Source organism: Saccopteryx leptura, chromosome 3 (assembly GCF_036850995.1).
Source record: "Saccopteryx leptura isolate mSacLep1 chromosome 3, mSacLep1_pri_phased_curated, whole genome shotgun sequence".
NCBI classification, from domain to species: domain Eukaryota; kingdom Metazoa; phylum Chordata; class Mammalia; order Chiroptera; family Emballonuridae; genus Saccopteryx; species Saccopteryx leptura.
The window spans coordinates 168,098,134-168,118,599 of NC_089505.1; the positions used below are offsets into that span (position 1 = coordinate 168,098,134).

Here is a 20,466-nt window from a genome sequence, read left to right on the forward strand (position 1 = left end):
TAGGGAGGGGTGAGGCTGGAGAGACAGGAAGGGGTGAGATCAGGAAAGCCCTGTGCCAGGCTAAGGAGCTCGGGCTTTAGCCACAGGCCAGCAGTTCTCCAGGGTGCTTGGGGGATGGGAGGGGTAGGCATTTGCATTTGGAGTAACCATTCAGTTGAGCACCCCTGGGTTAGTTAGATGGATGTTACTTATATAGGAGGTGGCTTGTGAGCTTGACACCTGAAGCTCCTTTAGGAAGGGATGTAGTTGTCTACAGGAGGTAAAGATAAGAAAGAATGGATGGATTTAGGACCTAAGTCTGATTGATTAGAGGAGGAGAATGAGGAAGCACGAGCCACCTGGGTCCAGGGGTCCATCTGAGACTTTGCTCACATCCTGCCTCCTTTCTTGGGAGGATTTTCTGACCTCTGGCCCAGACTTTGCTTTACAGCCATTTGCCTCCACTCATTGCTTATTACTTTGTATTGTTCTTAAGTTTGTTTTGCTTTGTCTGAGTAGCAGAAGCACTTGAAAGGTAGAGACTTCATTTTATGCTTTTTTTGGGGGGGGGGATGTAATTTTAGGTGTTTAATATTATTTATGCATAATAGTATTGGAACTTTAGGCAATTTATTTCATTTATCTCTGATTTTCTTCTAAGAGAAGAAAGAAGAATTAAACACAGATGTCAAATGGATGGTTTCCTCCATCCAGAGGAATACATTCACAACTTATGCATCTAAAAGGGAATTTAAATAATCAGATACACATCAAAATCATCCAAAAGGAATTTGAGAGGTTGAAGGTTTAGAAGAATAGGCTAGCTTTTTGCCATTTAGTTCTGGAAACAACTTACCTGGAAAGACTCCTTGGGTGGGTGGCTTGACATCCAGAACAATTAATTTAATTGCAGCACAACTGATTGTGGTTTCTGAAGGGTTCGTGTTTGTGATTTCCTCTGCAGGTCCAAAGCCTAGTGCCCATTGTGAACTGTCGCCTGTCAATGCCTCCCATCCGGTCCAGGCCTTGATGGAGAGCTTCACTGTCCTGTCGGGCTGCGCCAGCAGAGGCACGACGGGGCTGCCCCAGGAGGTGCACATCCTGAACCTCCGCATCACCGACCAGGGGCCCGGCCAGCCACAGAGAGAGGTAGGCACAGGCGCCAGCTTTCTACTCACTGCCCTTCTATGTTTGTATAGACACTTTTCTGAACTAAGAGTCCTTTTCTCTCATTCTGGGTCTTAATACAGATGTTCCTGTATGAGCATACGTGGGGAAGAGGCTATAACGTATACTCAAGAGGAAATTTCGAATAACAGCTTGCCGTCTGGACTGGGCTACTCTGGGAGTTCTCTCTCTCTCGAGATGTTTTGGCTTTTTAACTTTCCTGGCCCTTCACATCAGAAAGAATGTTCTTAAGAATTCCATGTTTTAAACATGGCTATGAAAAAGCAAAATTAGGTGCCATTTCTCTGTAATTGTCAGTGCCATTCTCATCTCCTGTGTGCTGTCTTTCCTCTTTCTTTGCTTTGTTTTATGAACCTATGACTCCTATAGGGATGAGTCAGGGAAAATGGGAACACTTGGGAATAAAGATGACGGTAAATCTGGATAAAGCAGGAAAAACCCTGGGGGGTTGCTTCTTAAACTATCCAGGCAGCTTTTCGAAAGGTGGCGGTAGTCTTGGTGGTGATGATGATAATCCAAGCTCATAGTGACTCAGCATTTATTCTGTCCTCAGCACTGTTTGAAGTACTTATGCATTTATACCATAAAGTCCATTATTCTTATTTTATAGGTGACAGACAGGTACACAGATAAGTCACTGGCCCAATGTCAGTGGCTCAGAAATGACCTAGATTGTGGGCCAAAGATAACACAGAGTTGTCATCCTTTCTGTTTTTAAGCTTCTGTGTGTCAGAAATGTTATCACTCAAGTACTATGTCTCCAGGGAGAGGCAAACCACAAAAAATTCTGATCACAGTGAAGTGTAGGAAAACTAATGCAGAACGGAATTTCTCTTTGAGCTCTTTCTGGTCAAGAAAGTTAATTTCCAGAACCATTTGTTTATGTGTGTCAACCACTCTGCCTTTTGGTGGGGGGGGGAGTAGAAATAGGAGAGGTGAGGTGTCCAGAAGGAAAAGCAAACTGATTTTAATCTTATGAAAGTGTGCAGAGTTGGCTCATTTCAAAGACAAATCATCTAACCTTTCCAGCTACATTGGAAATTATTGTTAATACTCTTGGTTGCTTGCCATTGTAGCTGCAACGCATATTTCAGGTCAGATTTCTTTATCCCAGTAATATGTCTTTAATTCATAACTTATGGGGGAGGATTTGTGGTGGGAGGGGAGGAGGAGAGGAGGAAATGCAGTTCCTACGAAACACTGCAGCCATTGCTCATGTTCTATGTGTTTCTCGGAGGAACCAAGAAAGAAGAGAAAGTTCAAGCTGTCACAGAAGCCACAACAAATTCTGGGTGTTAAAATGTGCAGTATAGTTGTTAATTATGAAAACATTCAAAATAAGACTGTTGAAGCAAAAGAAAACTAGCTCAAGGAATGACAGCCGTGCTCTCCCACACCTGTCTTTATTATGTTAGATCAAAATGGAATTCAGAACTGAGGGTGGTGCGTAGAATTAGATGGTGTCAGGGGACTGTGTTCAATGAGGAAGTAAAGAAAGGGCCTGGGTGTGGGGATAGTCTCTAAAGCTTGTTTAAAAATCTGACCATTCTTCTTCTTCTTTCAGTATTTGTATTGTATGTGCATTATTTTGGGGTTGTTTTTTTTAAGCAAGAGAAACAGAAACAGGAAGGGAGAGAGATGAGAAGCATCAGTTCTTAGTTGCAGCACTTTAGTTGTTTATTGATTGCTTTCTCATATGTGTCTTGACTGGGGGGCTCCAACCAAGCCAGTGACCCCTTGCTCAAGCCAGCTACCTTGGGATCATTTCAGTGATCTCACACTCAACCTAGCGACCCTGCACTCAAGCTGGTGAGCCCCTGTGCTCAAGACGGTGACCTCAGGGTTTCAAACCTGGGACCTCAGTGTCCCAGGTCAATGTTCTCTATCTACTGTGCCACCACTGGCGGATTAGTGATTTGAAGTTATTTTTGAGACTGGGCAACTGAGGGAAAGTGTGTTCTTTTCTTCTTTGGGGACTTTTAAAAATTGGGTGGCTGTAGTTTGGTCCTGTTTGAAAACACAATGGGATAAGTGATCTTTGGAAATTTCATCCAGTGCTGAGCTGCACTCATACAGAGGACCTGAGTATATGGGTGACAGGGTAGTATAGAGGACATCAGAGCATGAGGGCCATGATGGAAAAGGAAAGAGTTTGTTCATGGTGGTAAGTGAGGCTGGAGAAATATTCAACCTTTCTCACTTTCTTTATATATGACTGCAGAGATGCATTATTGCATTCATGCAGTTTTAAAAAAGTCATTTGAACCATATGACCTAGCAATTCTACTCCAAAGTACATTATGTACTCAAGAGAAATGAAAACATATGTGTGCACAAAACTTGTCCACAAGTGTTCATGGAAGCATTATTCATAGTAGTCAAAAAGTGGAAACAACCCAAATATCTACTAACTGGTGAATGGATAAATAAAATGTATCTGCATGCACTGGAATATCATTCAGCAATAAAAGTGAATGAAGTGCCGATGCATGTTCCAGCACGAGTGAACCTTGAAACACTTTGTTAAGAGAAAGAAGATAGACACAAAAGATCACATATTGTATGACATATTTATAGAGATAATTTAGTTGCTTTGGGCTGAAAGGAAAAGGAGAAATGAGAGTTGACTTCTACCGAGTACCTGTATAAGGTTTCTGGGTATAATGTTCTAAAATTGTGGTGATGGTCCTACAATTGCATGTGAGTATGCTAAATACCATTGATAAATGTGAATATACTAAAACTCATTAAATTGTACTTTAAATGGATGAACTTTATCTTAGGAAAGCTGTTTAAAAAACCCAGTAATTTGACTTCCCAATATTCTAATTAGCCCATAAAGTTTACCTTAATTGTATTCACTTTTTTTTTAAGCCAAGATTGCTTTCTCCTCCAGCCTAAACTTACCTCTTTCTGTTATTTTCACTGGGTAACTTGATTTTAACTTGATTTTTATAGATGTACTGTTATATATATGTGGTCTGTGCTAAAAATCACAGCTGATCCATTTTGGGGCAATAGTGGGAGGACCAGAGGTGGCCTCTGTGCGTGTCTCTACTGGATGTTGATGGCAAATGTTTTTCAAATGAAATGATAAATGTTGTTGTTTATAAATTAGCAAAAAGAATGCCACCCTGGCTCCAAGCCTTAGTTGGATGAACTCTGTAGTTGTTTTTCATGAAGTCTTCCTTAAATGTGAGGGAATTAGTAAATCAAGCTATTGATATATCCCCTTGGCTTGTTGTTGGTGCCTATCAGCGTGAAGACCTATTATAAATCATCCCTCTTAATGTTTTACTAAATTCCTACCTCCCAGGCACCTTAAGGTTGTTCAGCTGAGAGAAGGCTGCTGCTTTTCCTGTGTGGAGGAGGTGACAGAGCCTTTATTTGGAAGTAATAACTACAGCAGGTTGACAAGATTAGGGCAACAGTTACTCTTAAATTAGATAAACTATTTTATAGACTAGTAGAGAATTTGTATCAGAAACCCACTTGTTAAAACAAGGTATACCAAGCCTGTTCTGCATAGGCTTTCCCGCTGGGTTCGCATCAGGACAGCACAGACCTATAGTTGTATCTTTCATCTGAGACCACACCTCTCATTTGTAATCACTGGTTTTGGACACAACAGCCTTGGAAGAGAACAGGAAACTAGGAAAAGACTCTCTGGAGACAAAGAGAGACAAGCAGAAAAGGGTAAACAGCCCTGAGATATCTATCAGCTTTGTCTTTTAGAATAAGCAGGCGTGTGTGTCATGGGTCTCATCCTATAAAAACCAGCTCCTTGTGCTCTTTGACTTCAAAGTAAAATACACCCTCACCCCCAACGACCATCAATTTTGGTCCCTCCGGGTGTGTCCTGATTTCTGAGAGGGTTATAGCACCGCCACTGGCTTGTTTACAGTAACATACTTTCGTTAGTTGCTAGAATGGCAACAATTTTATTTCCTATCATCTAATTTTTACTGTGACCTGCTTTCATATGGTGATGTGTCTTTTTATTTCCAAGCTGATTGCTTGCTCATTAGGAAGAGCTGCTGAGGATAAGCCCCTAGTTAGCATCACATGTGCGTATACAGGCAGATCTTTCATCGCACTTGGCTTTATTGCGTTTCACAGATGTTGCACTTTTCACAAATCGAAGGCAAGACCTTCCACCAGCAAAAAGATCACGACTCACTTTATTGCGGTGGTCTGGAACCAGACCCACTGTGTCTTCGAGGCGTGCCTGCAAAGGAGATGGGCGTTTAAATTTATGTATTTGTTTTGATATAAAGGAGCGACTGATAAGGGGCATGCCAGTGACTGGCTGAAGGGGTAGAGTGAGAATCTGGAGGCTTCACTGCCATGGGAAAGGGGCCAGATTTTAATAACTCTACTGTCAGAAAGCTCAGAACCCTCCCTGTTTTGTGCATTTGCTTATTCTCTGCCTCGTTTCCGAAAAGGATTTGGGATGGGCTTACAACAATAGACATACTGACAGTGTAAGCAGAAATGCAAAATGAGGACAAAAGGAAAAAGAAAAGTGTCGTTTGTTAGCCATATGGGTTAATGTGGTTGGTATGATCGGGTTTGAAATTTGGCTCCAAGCTTCTTGGCAGGCAGGGCCAGATGGGATGTGTGGTTAATCACACACAGGGCTCCAAGTTAGTTTTACTTTGTACCTTCTCTGAGGACTGTGGAATAAAAATCATCCCTTTCCCGGTGCTTTTTGAGGGCAGGAAGGATCACAACTGGGAGAAAGAAAAGGAAGTAAACACATCTAAATGCTAACTGTTCTGCTTGCCTCTGAACAGCTCCCTTTGCCCCCAGGCAACAGTAAAGCTGTGACAGTGGTGGGCCAGACACCTACCTGCCCCACGCTTGTGTTCTGTCTGCTAGTCCTCATCAGGCTGAAAGGGAGGGAGGCCTAAGGAGGTTGGACGGCAGACCCTGGGTCATACTGTAGCCAGATCCGTTGGACTCAATAACCCAGGTTTTCCCCACACTTTCAGTTCACTTCCCTTTCACTCCTCTTACCTTGTCCAGTCTCAGTTGGCTGTACTCATTAGGTAAGCCAGCAGATCCCCTACCCAGAGTTTGGGTTTGTGCATGAACTTTTTCCAGTGCTCAGAGTCCCTTTTCATTCCCTTCCTCATTCCCTCCCTATAGCTTTGGAGCAGTATTTAGGTTGGAGTGTGTGTGGCAGTGTCTTTTTTTTTTTTTTCCTTTCTGGTTTAGAAGGTTATCACATTGACAGTAATTATGAAATGCAGGCTGAGCTCAAAGCCTTTGCACTCCGTGTGGCCATTAAAACTCACACTACATGCCACCTCCTGATTTTTCGTAGTTGATTATTTTCCTCCCCCCAATAAAGCTTTCAGCTCCTTTATGAAAGTAACTCACTTGTCCTCTGCTTCTAACCCTCTGCTTCTAATCCACAATTTCTTGTAACCAAACTTGTTTGAACTGTGGTTCAGAAGAAGCATGTTAAGGGATTCTTCCTGCTATGAATGAAATGCAAGAGCTTCATATGTGGAGTTTGTTATCTGGTTTGATATATTTTTTGCTTACTTTAAGGAATTCGGCAGTTCAGGGATTCAACATTTTGGAGATCGCTACTGGCAACCTACTTACATATCTGTTTGTATGTAGTCTTTCCCCTATTTCTGCAATATTAGTAGGTGGATGCCTTCTCTTCTTTTACCCTCTCAGTTAGGATATAGACAGATCAGTGTGGGGGCTGGGGAAAATGGGTGTGTGTCTTACCTTACCCATCACCACTAAAAGAACTAATAAAAAGTTCCAAGACTGGCTCTTTGGAGAGGACATATGTGAGAGCAAAAATAGAAAATGAACACTAGCACACTAGTTACATTTTTTTCTCTATCTGGGGCAGTTTTTCCTTTGCTGTTATTCATGGATAACTTCTCAATGCCAATCCTGTGCATGTGCAGCAAAAACCAAACAAACAACTCAAAGCTGTTTATGTTTCAGAGATCTGATAGGTAGTATACACTAAGCAAGTGTCAAAGTAAACCCCTCAAACACAGACACTGGTAATGCTGAAACGCAGTTACTAAACAAATACCTGCCATGTATAAACACTGCCTGGGGTTTGCTTAAATGAAGGTTGTTTTGGGAAGCACCCCAGCCTGACAGGTAAGATTACCTCTGAACTGGTCATTTTGTTGCAGTCCTCTAGCAGATAGACCAAAAAATTAAAATGACAAGGGTCACATTTCTCAAAGGCATTCCTCCTTACCTCCCTCCCATCTACCTTTCTCTCTCTTCTTTCTCTATCCTCCTCCCTTCCCCATTCACTTGAGTGTTTCTGTGGAAATCATTTCATTAACTTGAAAGGCAGCTGAATTTGACTCTCACATAGGATTGGAGGCCCTAAATGAGCAGGACACTCACTTTGTTTAAAAACAGTTGAAGATAGTACAGTTTAAATGATGCCACCCTGCTGGGCAGTATGAAGGTGCCAAGATTGGACAGAGGACCAGAGTTGGGAACAGCAAGGCAACCGGACCTCTAGCTGCTGTCTGAGCACAGTGCAGGCCACTCAGAACTGGCCATGCTGGTCAAGGGTGGTTTCTAACACACTGAGCCAAGATTCAGCCTGCAGCTCAGCTTTCCAGTAGGAACTCTCCTAAAACCCAGTCTTGGAATTTTAGGAAAAGTGAAAGCAGAAATCAGAGTGGTTTAGACATAAGCTAAGCAAAGGAGTTACATGTTCTTACCAAGATGCTATCTGGCTGTATTGCTTAAATTCTGTCGTGTATCACAGTAACATCCAGATGCTGTAAAATTGTCCTAGGAAAGTGTGCCCCCACCCCGCCAGAGAGATGGGTCTGGTTGGACTCTGCCGCTTTGGCATGAGCTAACACTGGGTTAAATTCTTTGCTGGCCAGGCACTGGCAGATTGAAAAGCCCTCCCTTACTAGTGCCTCTCTCCCAGTCTGAAGAAGAGGCTGGGTGCCCCTTCTAAACTCTGGCCAGCAGCAGCATTTCCAGCGCTGTGGTGTGTCTTTTATGGAGGTTAGAGCTACAACCCTGACCCAGGCTATGGTTGCTATGATCACTTCCCTTCACTTTTTAAAACATTGTATAATTTCCTGAAAGTGTTGTTAGAAAATGTTTCTACAAGAGCATCCTCCACATGTAAAAATGTGACTTTTTGCTCTTAGAACTTTTTTGGGGGGAGGGGGATTTTAAAAAGCAAAAGACAAAAGTAAGAGGCAGGTCTACAAATCTGAGACCCAGATGTGCCCATTGGGCAAATGCCCAGCTTGTGTATGTGCCGAATATCCAGCTATCCAGCCTGTACTTTCTACTTTCTATTGCTTATGTGCTGTCTTGACATTTTGTTTGCAAATAAAAGGAAATTTACTGCTAATATCTCTGATTTCAGTACTTAAATTCTGCAGAAGTATTTATTACATTACTTTCAATTATGCCCCCACTTTGTTTTCTAAATATTCTGTGAAAATTAGACGCCTATTAAAGAAATAATTTTAATTTTCTTTCTTCCACAGTGGAGAGGGCGGGTATAAGCTTGGCCCTACCAATCACCTGTCCACACCATCTTATATCTCTTTCCCTTCCTGTCCCGCTTCTTGAATGAGTGAATGTCTGTGTGTGCTGCCTTTCCCTTCTTTCCTCTCTGTAGCCTGCCTGCTGCTCTCTTGAGCTTATCTCTGGGGTGTCCCTGGTGATGCCTTTGTGGCCGATTCATGGGGTGCTCAGCTTGGAGAGGTGCCTGGAGATGATCTAGTCCTAACCACTTTCCAGAGGAGACCAGAGAGTGAAGCAATGACTTACTCACTGTCAATTAAGAACTTGGTGCCATTGCTGGACTGGAGCCCAGGGACCCAGTTCCTGTCGCTGGGGTCTTTCCACCACATGGCCATTCCCCAGGGTTACTCCTGCTCAACTCCTTTTTCTGAACCCCCTTTTCTGGCATCTCCCTCTGGGTTTTAGAATGTTACCTTAGCCTGGCTCTCTTTCTCTCCTTCCACCTGCTTTTCTGTTTCTTTCCCAGCTTCTCTTTCCTCCTTCTCAGTGTTTTGGCTCAAGTGCAGTCCTTTGGGCCTTGTTTCCCCTGTCTACTATCCCGATAGTCGGTTTGTCTGTCCTCCGGAGTTAGGTTGCCACCTCCACGCCAAAGACTCCCAGAACTCTCCAAGCTTCTCAAGTGGAGCTCCAGTCAGGGACCTACAGCACCTTACCTCTCAGGGCATGCTTCACGCTCCTAGGGGCCTGCGCTGTGCCGTGGAGGAGTGCTGTCAGCATGGTTCTACCTGGCGTCAGGTGTGCAATGGTTTTCAACTGCCGGTCTGCCAGAAATTTCATGCAGGTCCACGAAAGAGTTAACCAACCATTCTTACAACATCAGGGTGGTTAACTCTTATGAGGACTGGAACTAAAATCTATATTTGATGGGCTGGTCCATGGACTGGCAGTTGAAAACCACTGAAGTGGGTTAATCTCAGCTCTGTCACTTCCCAAGTGTGTAATTGCATGTGTTACTTAATTCCATAAGCCTCAATTTCCCCATCTGTACAATGGAGATGATAGTAGCAGTTCTTTTGAGAGTTCACTGTGGACTGCAAGATGTCTCTATGGCACTTAGGGATGGCATATATGCCTGGTGCACAGCACACAATCAAATGCTAGCTTTTTAAAATATCTCTACAACTGAATGGAAGAACCTTCCTAAGCCAGTATCCTCCTTACCCTAGTGCTGGCTTCTTAGTCCAGCATCTCTGTTCCATCAATGTCACTCCTACCATCTGTCTTGGACATTAGAATCATCTTGGATTTACCCATTTCCTTCAAACCCTATATTTGATCCATGACCAAGATTTCACTCTGCGTTTTCTCTGCAGTTTTTCTTAAATTCCTGTGTCCTCAGTGTAGACCCTAAAGCAAGCTCTGTCACCCAGTCTCCCAGGATGGGCACCTTCAGTTTCAGGCCGATTTTTCTTTAGTCTAGCTTGTGGACCACGTCATAGAACCTATTTTCTCTAAGTAATACTTCCGCAATTCACTCATTCGTCTATTCATTTATAGACTTAGTCAGTGAATTATTTGTTGAGAACCTACTGTGTGCTAGGTAGACACTCTGTTAGATTCTTACTCATCTTTATTTTGTCATCATTTATTGGCCTGTAGGGAGAATAATACAGTGTGACAAATAATATGTTCATTGTTTGTTATAAAATTAACAGAATTTTGCAGGATCCTAACAGAGGGGGTAGAAATTTTATCTGCAGATAAGGGAAGAGTATCCAGAAGGAGAATACCCTTTGATGAAGGGCCTGAAAGTGAAGTAGAAGTTGTGGAGGAAAGTTCTCTCGGGCACACGGTGTGGCCTGTGGCCGCTGTCCAGATTGGGGACTGGCAAGGCTATTGCCTGTTTTTGCATATACAATGTGTCCATAAAGTCATGGTGCACTTTTGACCGGTCACAGGAAAGCAACAAAAGACGATAGAACTGTGAAATCTGCACCAAATAAAAGGAAAACCCTCCCAGTTTCTGTAGGATGATGTGGCAGTATGTGCGCATGTGCAGATGATGACGTAACACTGTGTATACAGCGGAGCAGCCCACGGCCATGCCAGTCGAGATGTGGACGGTACAGAGGAAAGTTCAGTGTGTTCTGTGGCTCGCTAAATTCGAATCCGTGACCAAAGTGCAACGTGAATATCAGCGCGTTTATAACGAAGCACCACCACATAGGAATAGCATTACTCGGTGGGATAAGCAGTTGAAGGAAACGGCAGTTTGGTGGAGAAACCCCGTCTGGTAGGCCATCAGTCAGTGATGAGTCTGTAGAGGCTATACGGGATAGCTACCTAAGGAGCCCTAAATAATCTGTGTGTGAGCCCACATCGAACTGCACTGAATAGGTATGAAACTGGGAGAGTTTTCCTTTTATTTGGTGCAGATTTCACATTTCTATCATCTTTTGTTGCTTTCCTGTGACCGGTCAAAAGTGCATCATGACTTTATGGATACACTGTATATTAGCAAAAAGTACACCTGTTTTAAAGTGTACATGTCAGTAATTTTTAGTATACTTATAGAGTTGTGCAACCTTCACTACAATCTAATTTTAGACCGTTCTTAGCATCCCAAAAGGGAATTTTGTGCCCATTAGCCATCACTCTGCATTCCCCATGTTCCCAACTGCTGCTTTAAGCAACTGCTAACCTATTTTCCTTCTTTATCAATCTGCCTAGTCTGGTATTTCCTGTCAATGGAATCCATACAATAAGTGTAACTTTGGTGACCCAGCTTCTTGCACTTAGCATACTGCATTTGAGATTCATCCATGTTTTAATGATTTCATTCTCTTTTATTCCTGAATAATATTCCATTGTATACCACCTTTTATTTATCCATTCATCAGTCTGATGCCTGTTCTGTAAATAAAGTTTTATTGGAGCACAGTCATGACTGTTCCTTTAGATATTGTCTGTGGCTGCTTTCTCACAATAGTGGCAGAGTTCGATAGTGTGACAGTAGTGTGACCTGCACAGCCTGCAGAGCCTAAAATATTTATGATCTGGCCATTTGTAGACAAAGCTTGCCAACCCCTGGAATAGGGTGGCAGCAATGGTGGGGGCAACGGTAGGGTGGGCTGGGGCTGGGAAGTGGAAGATGAGAATAGAAAGGCAGCACAAGTAAGGATTTGGACTTAATCCTATGGGTCAGTGCTTCTTCAAGTGTGTGCAATATGTGAGCCCTCTGCATCGGAATGTCTTGGAGATGCTTAAGTGCAGACTCCTGAGCCTCACTCCTGACCTTTCAGCTGAATCTATTGCCCCACAACTCTTTTCTTAATTCCACCTGATTTCTGATTTCTTAATTCCCTCAATCCTTGCCATGGTAGCAGCCCATATCTAGGTCGGAACTCTTCAGGAAACCCTTTCCTGATTCCTAACCCTCCACCTCCCTCTTTTCTAAACATTGCTCTGAATCCCCTCCTTCCCCTCCAGCACAGTCTGCACCTCCCAGAGGATGGGATTATATGAGTTCTTGTATTATTTGCTGCCGAATCATGTGTATTATTAACCTTGCACACCCAGCTGAATAGTGGACTTCGTAAGGGCAGGCATCAAGTATCGGCCCTCTTTTGCATTGTGCATATTGGATTCTCACATGGTGCCAGAGCTGTTAAAGTAGCACTGAACTTTTCTTAAGCTACTCCCCTTTCCCACCGCGTACCTTTATTTGATTTGCGTTATGTCAGTGGTCTTGCTCTTCTGTCCTCAGGCCCATCTTAACTGCTGTGGCTGTGCAGGTAGCCTTCATTTTGCGTTACTGCTTTGGTTTATTTTTTCCAAATGAAGTCTCATGCTATTGCAGTTTGCTCTAAATTCTCCAGATCTCTATTTCAGTCTTTCCCTAGCCTGTTTCTGAGTTTTGTTGCATTTTGTTTACTCGTATGGATTTTAGTCATCTGCTAGTCGAGTAGTGAAGTCTTTTCCCTCAGCAGGGTAAAAGCTATAAATGGCTTTTGACTCCATTATGCTCCCTTGGGTGGCTCATTTGATCTGAGCCAAGTTTGAAGTTGGGCCATTGGGAATGATTTGTCCTCATGGTGTAAGGGGGTGACATCCAGCTAAATCTTAAGATTGCTGGTATTAATTAACCTTGATTTGTCCAGTTGAAAGAGGTTTGCTCTACCTTGAACTGTTAAATATCTAATAACTTGATTTTAAAAATTTTGTTTTTTGCTCAGTGAGCACTTAAAATATCTCTGCCGGTATAGTAATTTGTTCCCTGTTTAATGTGGCTTTTTCCTTTGTTTACTCTGGACCCAAATCTTTCTAGCTTGTTTTCTAAGTCAGCTCAAAAGTTGCTGGTCATTGGATTTGGCAGCCTTTTCAAGCCTTACCCACCAGAACCCTACAGGAAGTTGTGTGTCGGCCAGAGAGTCTGTTTATTTAGAGCATGGTGTCCAGCAGAAGCAGTCCATTTATGAGGGTCTGGTCTTAAAGACACAGGAATCTGAGTCTGCGTTTGGAAGACCTGCTGCTTGGGCTCCCGTTGCAGTTCTGTGCTGTGTGCGTTCCCTCCCAGCTGCCAGGGTACCACCCCTGGACTGCGGGGTACTCGAAACGGTCTTTTCCCAGCCCCTTGGCCTTGCCTGGAATAATAAAATATCAATGCCCAGATTCTAGATAGTCCTTTTAAAGTCATAGTAATGGGACTATTTTTATTTATTTATTTTTTACGTTTTGGCTTTTATAAATATATTTATCCCCATTTTCTCGTATTCTGGAAAGATTTTGCTTTGAGTGCACGCCTGAGTTAGAATGCTAACACCAAGTTGAATAGCTATGCTTTTGACACCTGGGTGTGGTTCTTTGCCCACAGACATCTGGCATTAGCTGGGTTCTAATCCAAGATATTCTGCAGTAGTGCTTTATATTTATGGCATTTTTTTTTTGCCCAAAACACAGAGTTCTTTGGCTGAATCTAGAATTTTCACATCCTTTAAGGGGAAGAGAGGCAAATTGTAGGTATGATTTGACTTCATTTGAAGATAGTCTAGATTAGATGTACCCAGGTCTCCTGTGAGTCAAGGAGAGCCAGCTCTAGGATCCAGGATCACTGCAATAGCCTAACTCTTACCTGGAGCCCAAATACCACATTGTGCACGTTGAAGTTTAATTTCGATTTGTTGATACAGGTGTACACTTACCTGATTCCTTTTGAACTTGCTTCAGCAAGTAGGGGAAGTGGCTGTAGGTTTTATGTGCCTATCACTGGACTTACCACAGGTAGGTATTCAATACCTGTGCACGGATTGGAGTGGGAACTACATTCATATCTTAAGAGGTGAGCCCCCCACAAGTGGGGCCTCACTCCTAGTGTGCATACGGATACCTCTCTTCTAGGTGCCATGGGAGAGATGAAGAAAGAGGTGGCAGCTGTTGAGAGTACTGAGAAGTGACAGGTAGAAAGAAAATGAGGTATTGCACTACTCAGCTCTATCCATGCTCCTGTGAGGGGTTGTCTGTTAGTGTTCACAGCTGGGGTTTTTTTTTGTGGAAGTTACTGATATTTCTACCTCAGAAAGCTCTTAAAAAGCATCGACTTCCTTGAAATCTTAGGTAAGTTGAACATTTAGTGAAGTTAAAAATCATACACATTCTTCTATGCCTTTCAATCTTAAGTGGATAGACACGTAGGCAGTGCTTTCCTTGGGAAGCAGAAGTTTCTGAGGCTGGAGAAAGCGGAAGTCCAAGGGAGCCAGAGGTCCATCTGGAAATGGACATGCTTGCTTCGGCATGAGACATATGGACATCGAGGTTGTATCCTTTGCTTGCCATGCTGAATCTCAAACTTGGGGGTCTCCCAAAATCAAAGGCAACTGGAGAGCTTAATTTCCAATGATGAGTCATGTGTGGGCATTTTGCCTCCATCATCTGGCTGCAGGGGACATTCAGGGGCCAATTACCCTCCCTTGTATTCTGAATCCCCCCTAGATTTTGATCTGGTGCAGCTGGCCACAGGGCTGCCTGTTCTCCACTGTGAGTTCTTTCTGCTTGAGCCCAGTACCCTTGGCTTTAAGGCTGGCCTTTTATTGCTCTTTGTAGGTTGCTAGTGCATGTGTTGCTATTTATTTTTGTTTTCTGCTTTTTTATGGGCTGAGGATTCCACTCTTTTCTCCCTTATCACCGCTGGTTGTTAAAATAGTGAGAATCTAAAGGAAATGGCAATATTACCTTTGTGAACAAGTATTTCTATGAAAAAATTTTTTTTTCATTTTTAATGCTGTTAATATCTAATTCCCAGTGTTTTAGTTGGAAGCTGTTCAAATTTCCCAAATCATAAAATCTTTCAAAGCCTACTCTATTATTTTTTCTTGATTCAGTTCTCTTTCTATTTGCATGAAGCCTGCCTATTTCCAAATAGGGAAACAACATGTGTTTATTAGAGAACGGAGTGATATGATCCCTTGACGTGCTGTGAGTTTTTCGATGTGTTTTGGAGCAGTGTACAAGGGTGATTTTTAGTCCTGTTTTTGCCGTGTGTTCTTATATACATTTCCTACACACTTTCCCTGGCCTGTACTATTACTGTGTATATGACCTACATGTGTTTCCTATTTTTTATGACTCATACTTAACAGTACTCATAAAGATTTATCCTTTATCTTGGCTCTGAGTAATGAGCCCACTTGCGCATTTCCAGCAGAGATGTGGGTTGGGACATTTGCATTCAATCCTGCAGAACAGGCCTCTTGAAGGCATAGTGCAGGAAGCATGACATATTCATCTGAAAGAACTACCTCCTCCCTGAGGAAGCTCAACTCAGTTTTTGTGAATTTATTAATTTGTGTTTTCCAGGTTTTCCTTTCCCTTTGCCCCTTTTAGTCATGTTGCTGCTTGTGAGTGAGACCACCCGAGGGTGACTAGATGGAACAAATGATCTATTTCTTTTCCCTGCTGGCCACTGTGTTAAAGGGTTTGGTGGAAGAAGGAGTGGAAATAATTAAACTGAAATGATATTTTTACATGTGGCAACCAATATCCAGGAGATCTTCTTGGGCTCAAACAAAATATTCAGACCCAGGAGACTATCCCAGGCCACAGGTGGCTTCAGTCTACTCAAAAGGATATAGGATAGGGACCCCCGCTTGCAGAAGAGCAGCATGGTGCGCCTCGTTTGGGGTTACCTGTGGCTGCCTACACATCAGTTCATACAGCTGTCCAGAGCTCTCCAATTGATGGCGCAAATGCTGGGAGATCATTGTGTGTGTGCATGCATGTGTGTTGCCCTAGTTTAGAAGCCTCACACCTGGCATGAGCTAATTGGCAACTATATAAGAACAGTTTCCATGGTGCCCATGAAAGACGTGCTTGGTTTACGAGAGTCACTGCTCTTAGGGAAGCCCCCAAATACCCTTTTCTTTTCTTTTCTTTTTTTTTTTTTTTTTTTTTTTTTTTTTGTATTTTTCTGAAGCTGGAAACGGGGAGAGACAGTCAGACAGACTCCTGCATGCGCCCGACCGGGATCCACCCGGCACGCCCATCATGGGCGACGCTCTGCCCACCAGGGGGCGATGCTCTGCCCCGCCGGGGTGTCGCTCTGCCGCGACCAGAGCCACTCTAGCGCCTGGGGCAGAGGCCAAGGAGCCGTTCCCAGCGCCCGGGTCATCTTTGCTCCAATGGAGCCTTGGCTGCGGGAGGGGAAGAGAGAGACAGAGAGGAAGGACGGGGGGGGGGGGGGGGTGGAGAAGCAAATGGGTGCTTCTCCTATGTGCCCTGGCCGGGAATCAAACCCTGGTCCCCCGCATGCCAGACCGACACTCTACCCCTGAGCCAACCGGCCAAGGCCCAAATACCCTTTTCTATCAGATATTTTATTTTTTTTCAATCCCAATATGTTAATCAGGGGTATTTTAACTGTAAACAAGTTGCCTTTTTTTCTTAATTTTTAAAATTGAGTTATTGACTTTAGAGAGAAAGAGAGAAGAAAGGGGAAAGAGAGAGGGAGAAACACTGATTTGTTGTTTCACCCATTTATACATTCATTGGTTGATTTCTTGTATGTGCTCTAACTGGGGATTGAACCTGCAACCTTGGTGCATTGAGATGACACTCCAACCATGTACCCAGCCAGGGCCACAGGTTGTCTTTTATTATAGTTAACATATTGTTTTGGATTACCAAGGTTACAGAGTTAATAGAACTAACTCAAATAGAAGAGGAATACATTTTGCTAACACTTTGTCCAAACCTGTGGATTTTCTTCTTACTATTATTTGCGTTCCTGACTGTTTGGCTATGTAATAGCTCCCAAAGGAATGCCCACATCCTAATCCCCCAAACTTGTGAATATTATTGTATGAATGTCCTATGGAAAAAAATCTTTGCAGATGTGATTAATTGAAGGATGTTGAGGTAAGAAGATTCTCCTAGATTATCTGAGTGGCCTTTAAATGAAATTGCATGTGTTGTCACAAGACAGATTAGACATAGAATTGGAGAAGGCAATGTGACCATGGAGGCAGAGACTGGACTGATATAGCCACAAGCCAAGGAATACCAACAGCTATGAGAAAGTGGAAGAGGCAAGGAAGGGATTTTCTCTTAAGGCCTCCGGAGGGAGTACAACTCTGCTGCTACCTGAATTTTGGCTTAGCAATACTGATTTTGGACACCTGGCCTCCTGAATTATGAGAGAATAAATTTCTGTTGTGGCTTAGTAATATTGATTTTGAACACCTGGCCTCCTGAATTATGAGAGAATAATTTATGTTGCTTTAGGCCACCACATTTTTAGTAATTTGTTACAACAGCCATAGGAAACTTATATATACCCTATCTCACAATAGTGTGGGAGATTATCTTGAGTTCCATGCAGCTTTCCTGTCCCATTTAGTTCTCTGCTTGTGTTCCCCATTTCTGTAAAGGATGCAACCACCCAGTTATCAAGGCCAGAATCCTTAGCATTATACATAACTTCCTTTGTTTTCTCAGATGTCACATCCAATCCTATTTATTTATTTATTTATTTATTTATTTTTAATTACTTACCAAGTACTTTGTGTCGGATTTTTGCTAAGTTTGGCAGAATAAATCTTTTTATTTATTTATTTATTCATTTTAGAGAGGGGGGAGAGAGAGAGAAAGAGAGAGAGAGGGAGAGAAGGGGGAGGAACAGGAAGCATCAACTCCCATATGTGCCTTGACCAGGCAAGCCAGGGTTTTGAACCAGCAACCTCAGTGTTTCCAAGTTGACGCTTTATCCACTGCGCCACCACAGGTCAGGCCCAATCCTATTTATTCTACCATAAAAATATATTTTGTAATCACCCACATTTGACCTCCACCCCCACCACTACCTCTCAGTCCCACCTCCACCTTTGATCTGAGCCATCATCACATCTTTACTTGAAACACAGTGGACTCTAACACAGGTCCCTTAAGAGGGCAGGATCTGGAGCTAGAGTGCCTGTTTTGTAAGCCTGGTTCCACTATTTATGAGCTCTGTTACTTTGGGCAAGTTATCCTATCTACACAGTATCTATTTAATAGGCTGCTGTGATAATTAAATGGTTAAACTAGTGCTTAAAATATAATAAGCACTCAATAAATGTTAGATACCATCATAATTAGCTAAGATCTGTTTTCCACAAAGCAGCCTGAACCTTTTAAAGCTTAATTAAGTCCAATCGCAAAACTCACAGCTCAGCTTCCTGTAATGCCTTTCCTTTCCATTTGGAATAAAATCCCTGATCCCCAGAACTTTCATGCCTTCTCCCACTACTCTGTTTTCACTGCAGTGCAGTTGTTGGTCCTGATGCCCTTCAGAGATGCAGAGCACACTCCTGCCTCCCATCCTATGCCTGAAGTACTTCTGGTTATTACCATGGCTTGTTCCTCCCTTCATCCAGTCCCTGCCCAGCTGTTACCTCTGCAGAGCCTTTCATTGACCATCCTATTTCAAACAGCCACACCCTCTTACTGTCTCCAACCCTGTTTTACATTTTTTTTTTAGAGGGACAGGAAGGAAGAGAGATGAGGGGAGGAGAGAGATGAGAAGCATCTACTCCTAGTTGCTTTACTTTAGTTGTTCATTGTTTTCTTTTCATACATGCCTTGACCCAGGGTGGGGGCGGGGGGGCTCAGGCTGAGCCAGTGACCTTGGGCTTCAAGCCAGCAACCTTGTGATCATGCCAGTGATCCTGCACTCAAGCTGGCATGCCTGCACTCTAGCTGGTGACCTCAGGGTTTTGAACCCAGGGCCTCAGTGTCTGGGGTTGATGCTCCATTCGCTGTGCCACCAGCAGTCAGGCCCCTGTTTTACATTTTTATTATATATTTAAAATTTTTTTTTAATTTTTATTGATTTAGCTAGAGGAAGGGAGAGAGAAGAGAAAGGGGGGGGAGAGAGAGAGAGAGAGAGAGAGAGAGAGAGAGAGAGAGAGAGAGGGAGGGAGGAGACAGGAACATTCATCTGTTCCTGTATGTGCCCTGACTAGGGATTGAACTGGCAACCTCTATGCTTTGGGACGATGCTCTAACCAACAGAGCTATCTGGCCAGGGCTTGTTTTACATTTTTAAAATAACTCATATCACCACCTGATATTTATATTTAAACATGTTTATTATCTGTTCCTTCCACTAGAATATCCATGAAATATTTTGTTTTGTGTACTATCTCTAGTAATTTGAATATATACAGCATGTAGTGAGCACTCAAATAATGTGTGAAATGCTTTAATGAACAAGTGAATATGTTGATTATAACAGTTTAACTTTATTAAACAGACTGAGAAATTTTTTATTTGGAAATTTCTGAATTTTTTTGGTAAAGTCTGTATATTGATATTGCTATATATGGTTTTGTCATAAATGTTTCTTAATCCAATTTTCAAGGTGTAGAGAGCAGCACTGGATTGTGTCTTTTCTTTTTAAAATTTTTTCTTAAGTGAGAAGCTATGAGGCAGAGAGACAGACTCCCACATGTGCGGGACTGGGATTCACCCGCATGGTGGGGGGTGAGAGTGTGTGTGTGAGGGAGCCCTTTTTTTAGCCCCTGAGGCAAGGGAGCCATCCTCATCACCCGGGGCCAACTTGCTCTAACTGAGCCATGGTTGCAGGGTGGGAAGAGAGAGAGAGAAAGAGAAGGAAGAGGGGAGGGGAGGAGAAGCAGATGGTTGCCCCTCCCTCTTTTGTGCCCTGACCAGGAAATCCAGGACATCCACATACCCCGGTGGACGCTCTACTGCTGAGCCAACTGGGCAGGACGGATTGTGAGTCTTAATAGGGGACTTGGGCCTGCATTTATCAAGATCTTTTTTGTTTAAACTTGAGCAAAAGTTTTAGACCTATGGGAGTCTCAGTTCCTTAATTTGTCAATATAAAGATCTTGGGAAGATTCAAATCTAATAATTCTTCCAGCGCTTTTTTTTGAGTCTACTTTGAGTTAAAGGCATATTTTAAAAATACAGTCAAGGCCTCCAAAATGAAAAACGACAATTTACATTAAGTAAAAAATACCAATCGAAAAGTAGGATTGAAAGTGTTTCTGGAAATTGTTACATTAGAAAATATCCTTAAATAAGCGCTCAGCAGACAGTGGGTAAGGAGCCACCTCAGAGTTGAAATGTAAACTTAAGGGTATCTGATGTCACCTTATCTGTTTGTTTGTTTTTTTAAACCTGGATTAAGTAGGATTTACGGATCTGGGGGGCAAAGCTGACCCCCAAATACCTGGGAAAATGCTTTTAATTTCATTGCTTAGATCTTACTGCCTTGCATAGAAGTTCCCGATGTCTGAACAG

General features: G+C 42.9%; 1 protein-coding gene across 3 annotated transcripts in view; it reads left to right on the top strand.

The window, feature by feature from the left end:
• Nucleotides 1-20,466, top strand: part of TGFBR3 (transforming growth factor beta receptor 3) — a 225,038-nt gene that overhangs the window by 86,451 nt on the left and 118,121 nt on the right. For all 3 annotated transcript variants that reach the window (XM_066376794.1, XM_066376793.1, XM_066376795.1), the window contains one exon: nt 944-1,128. In XM_066376794.1, the coding sequence (XP_066232891.1) occupies nt 944-1,128 (185 nt within the window). The remainder of the gene's footprint in view (nt 1-943; nt 1,129-20,466) is intronic.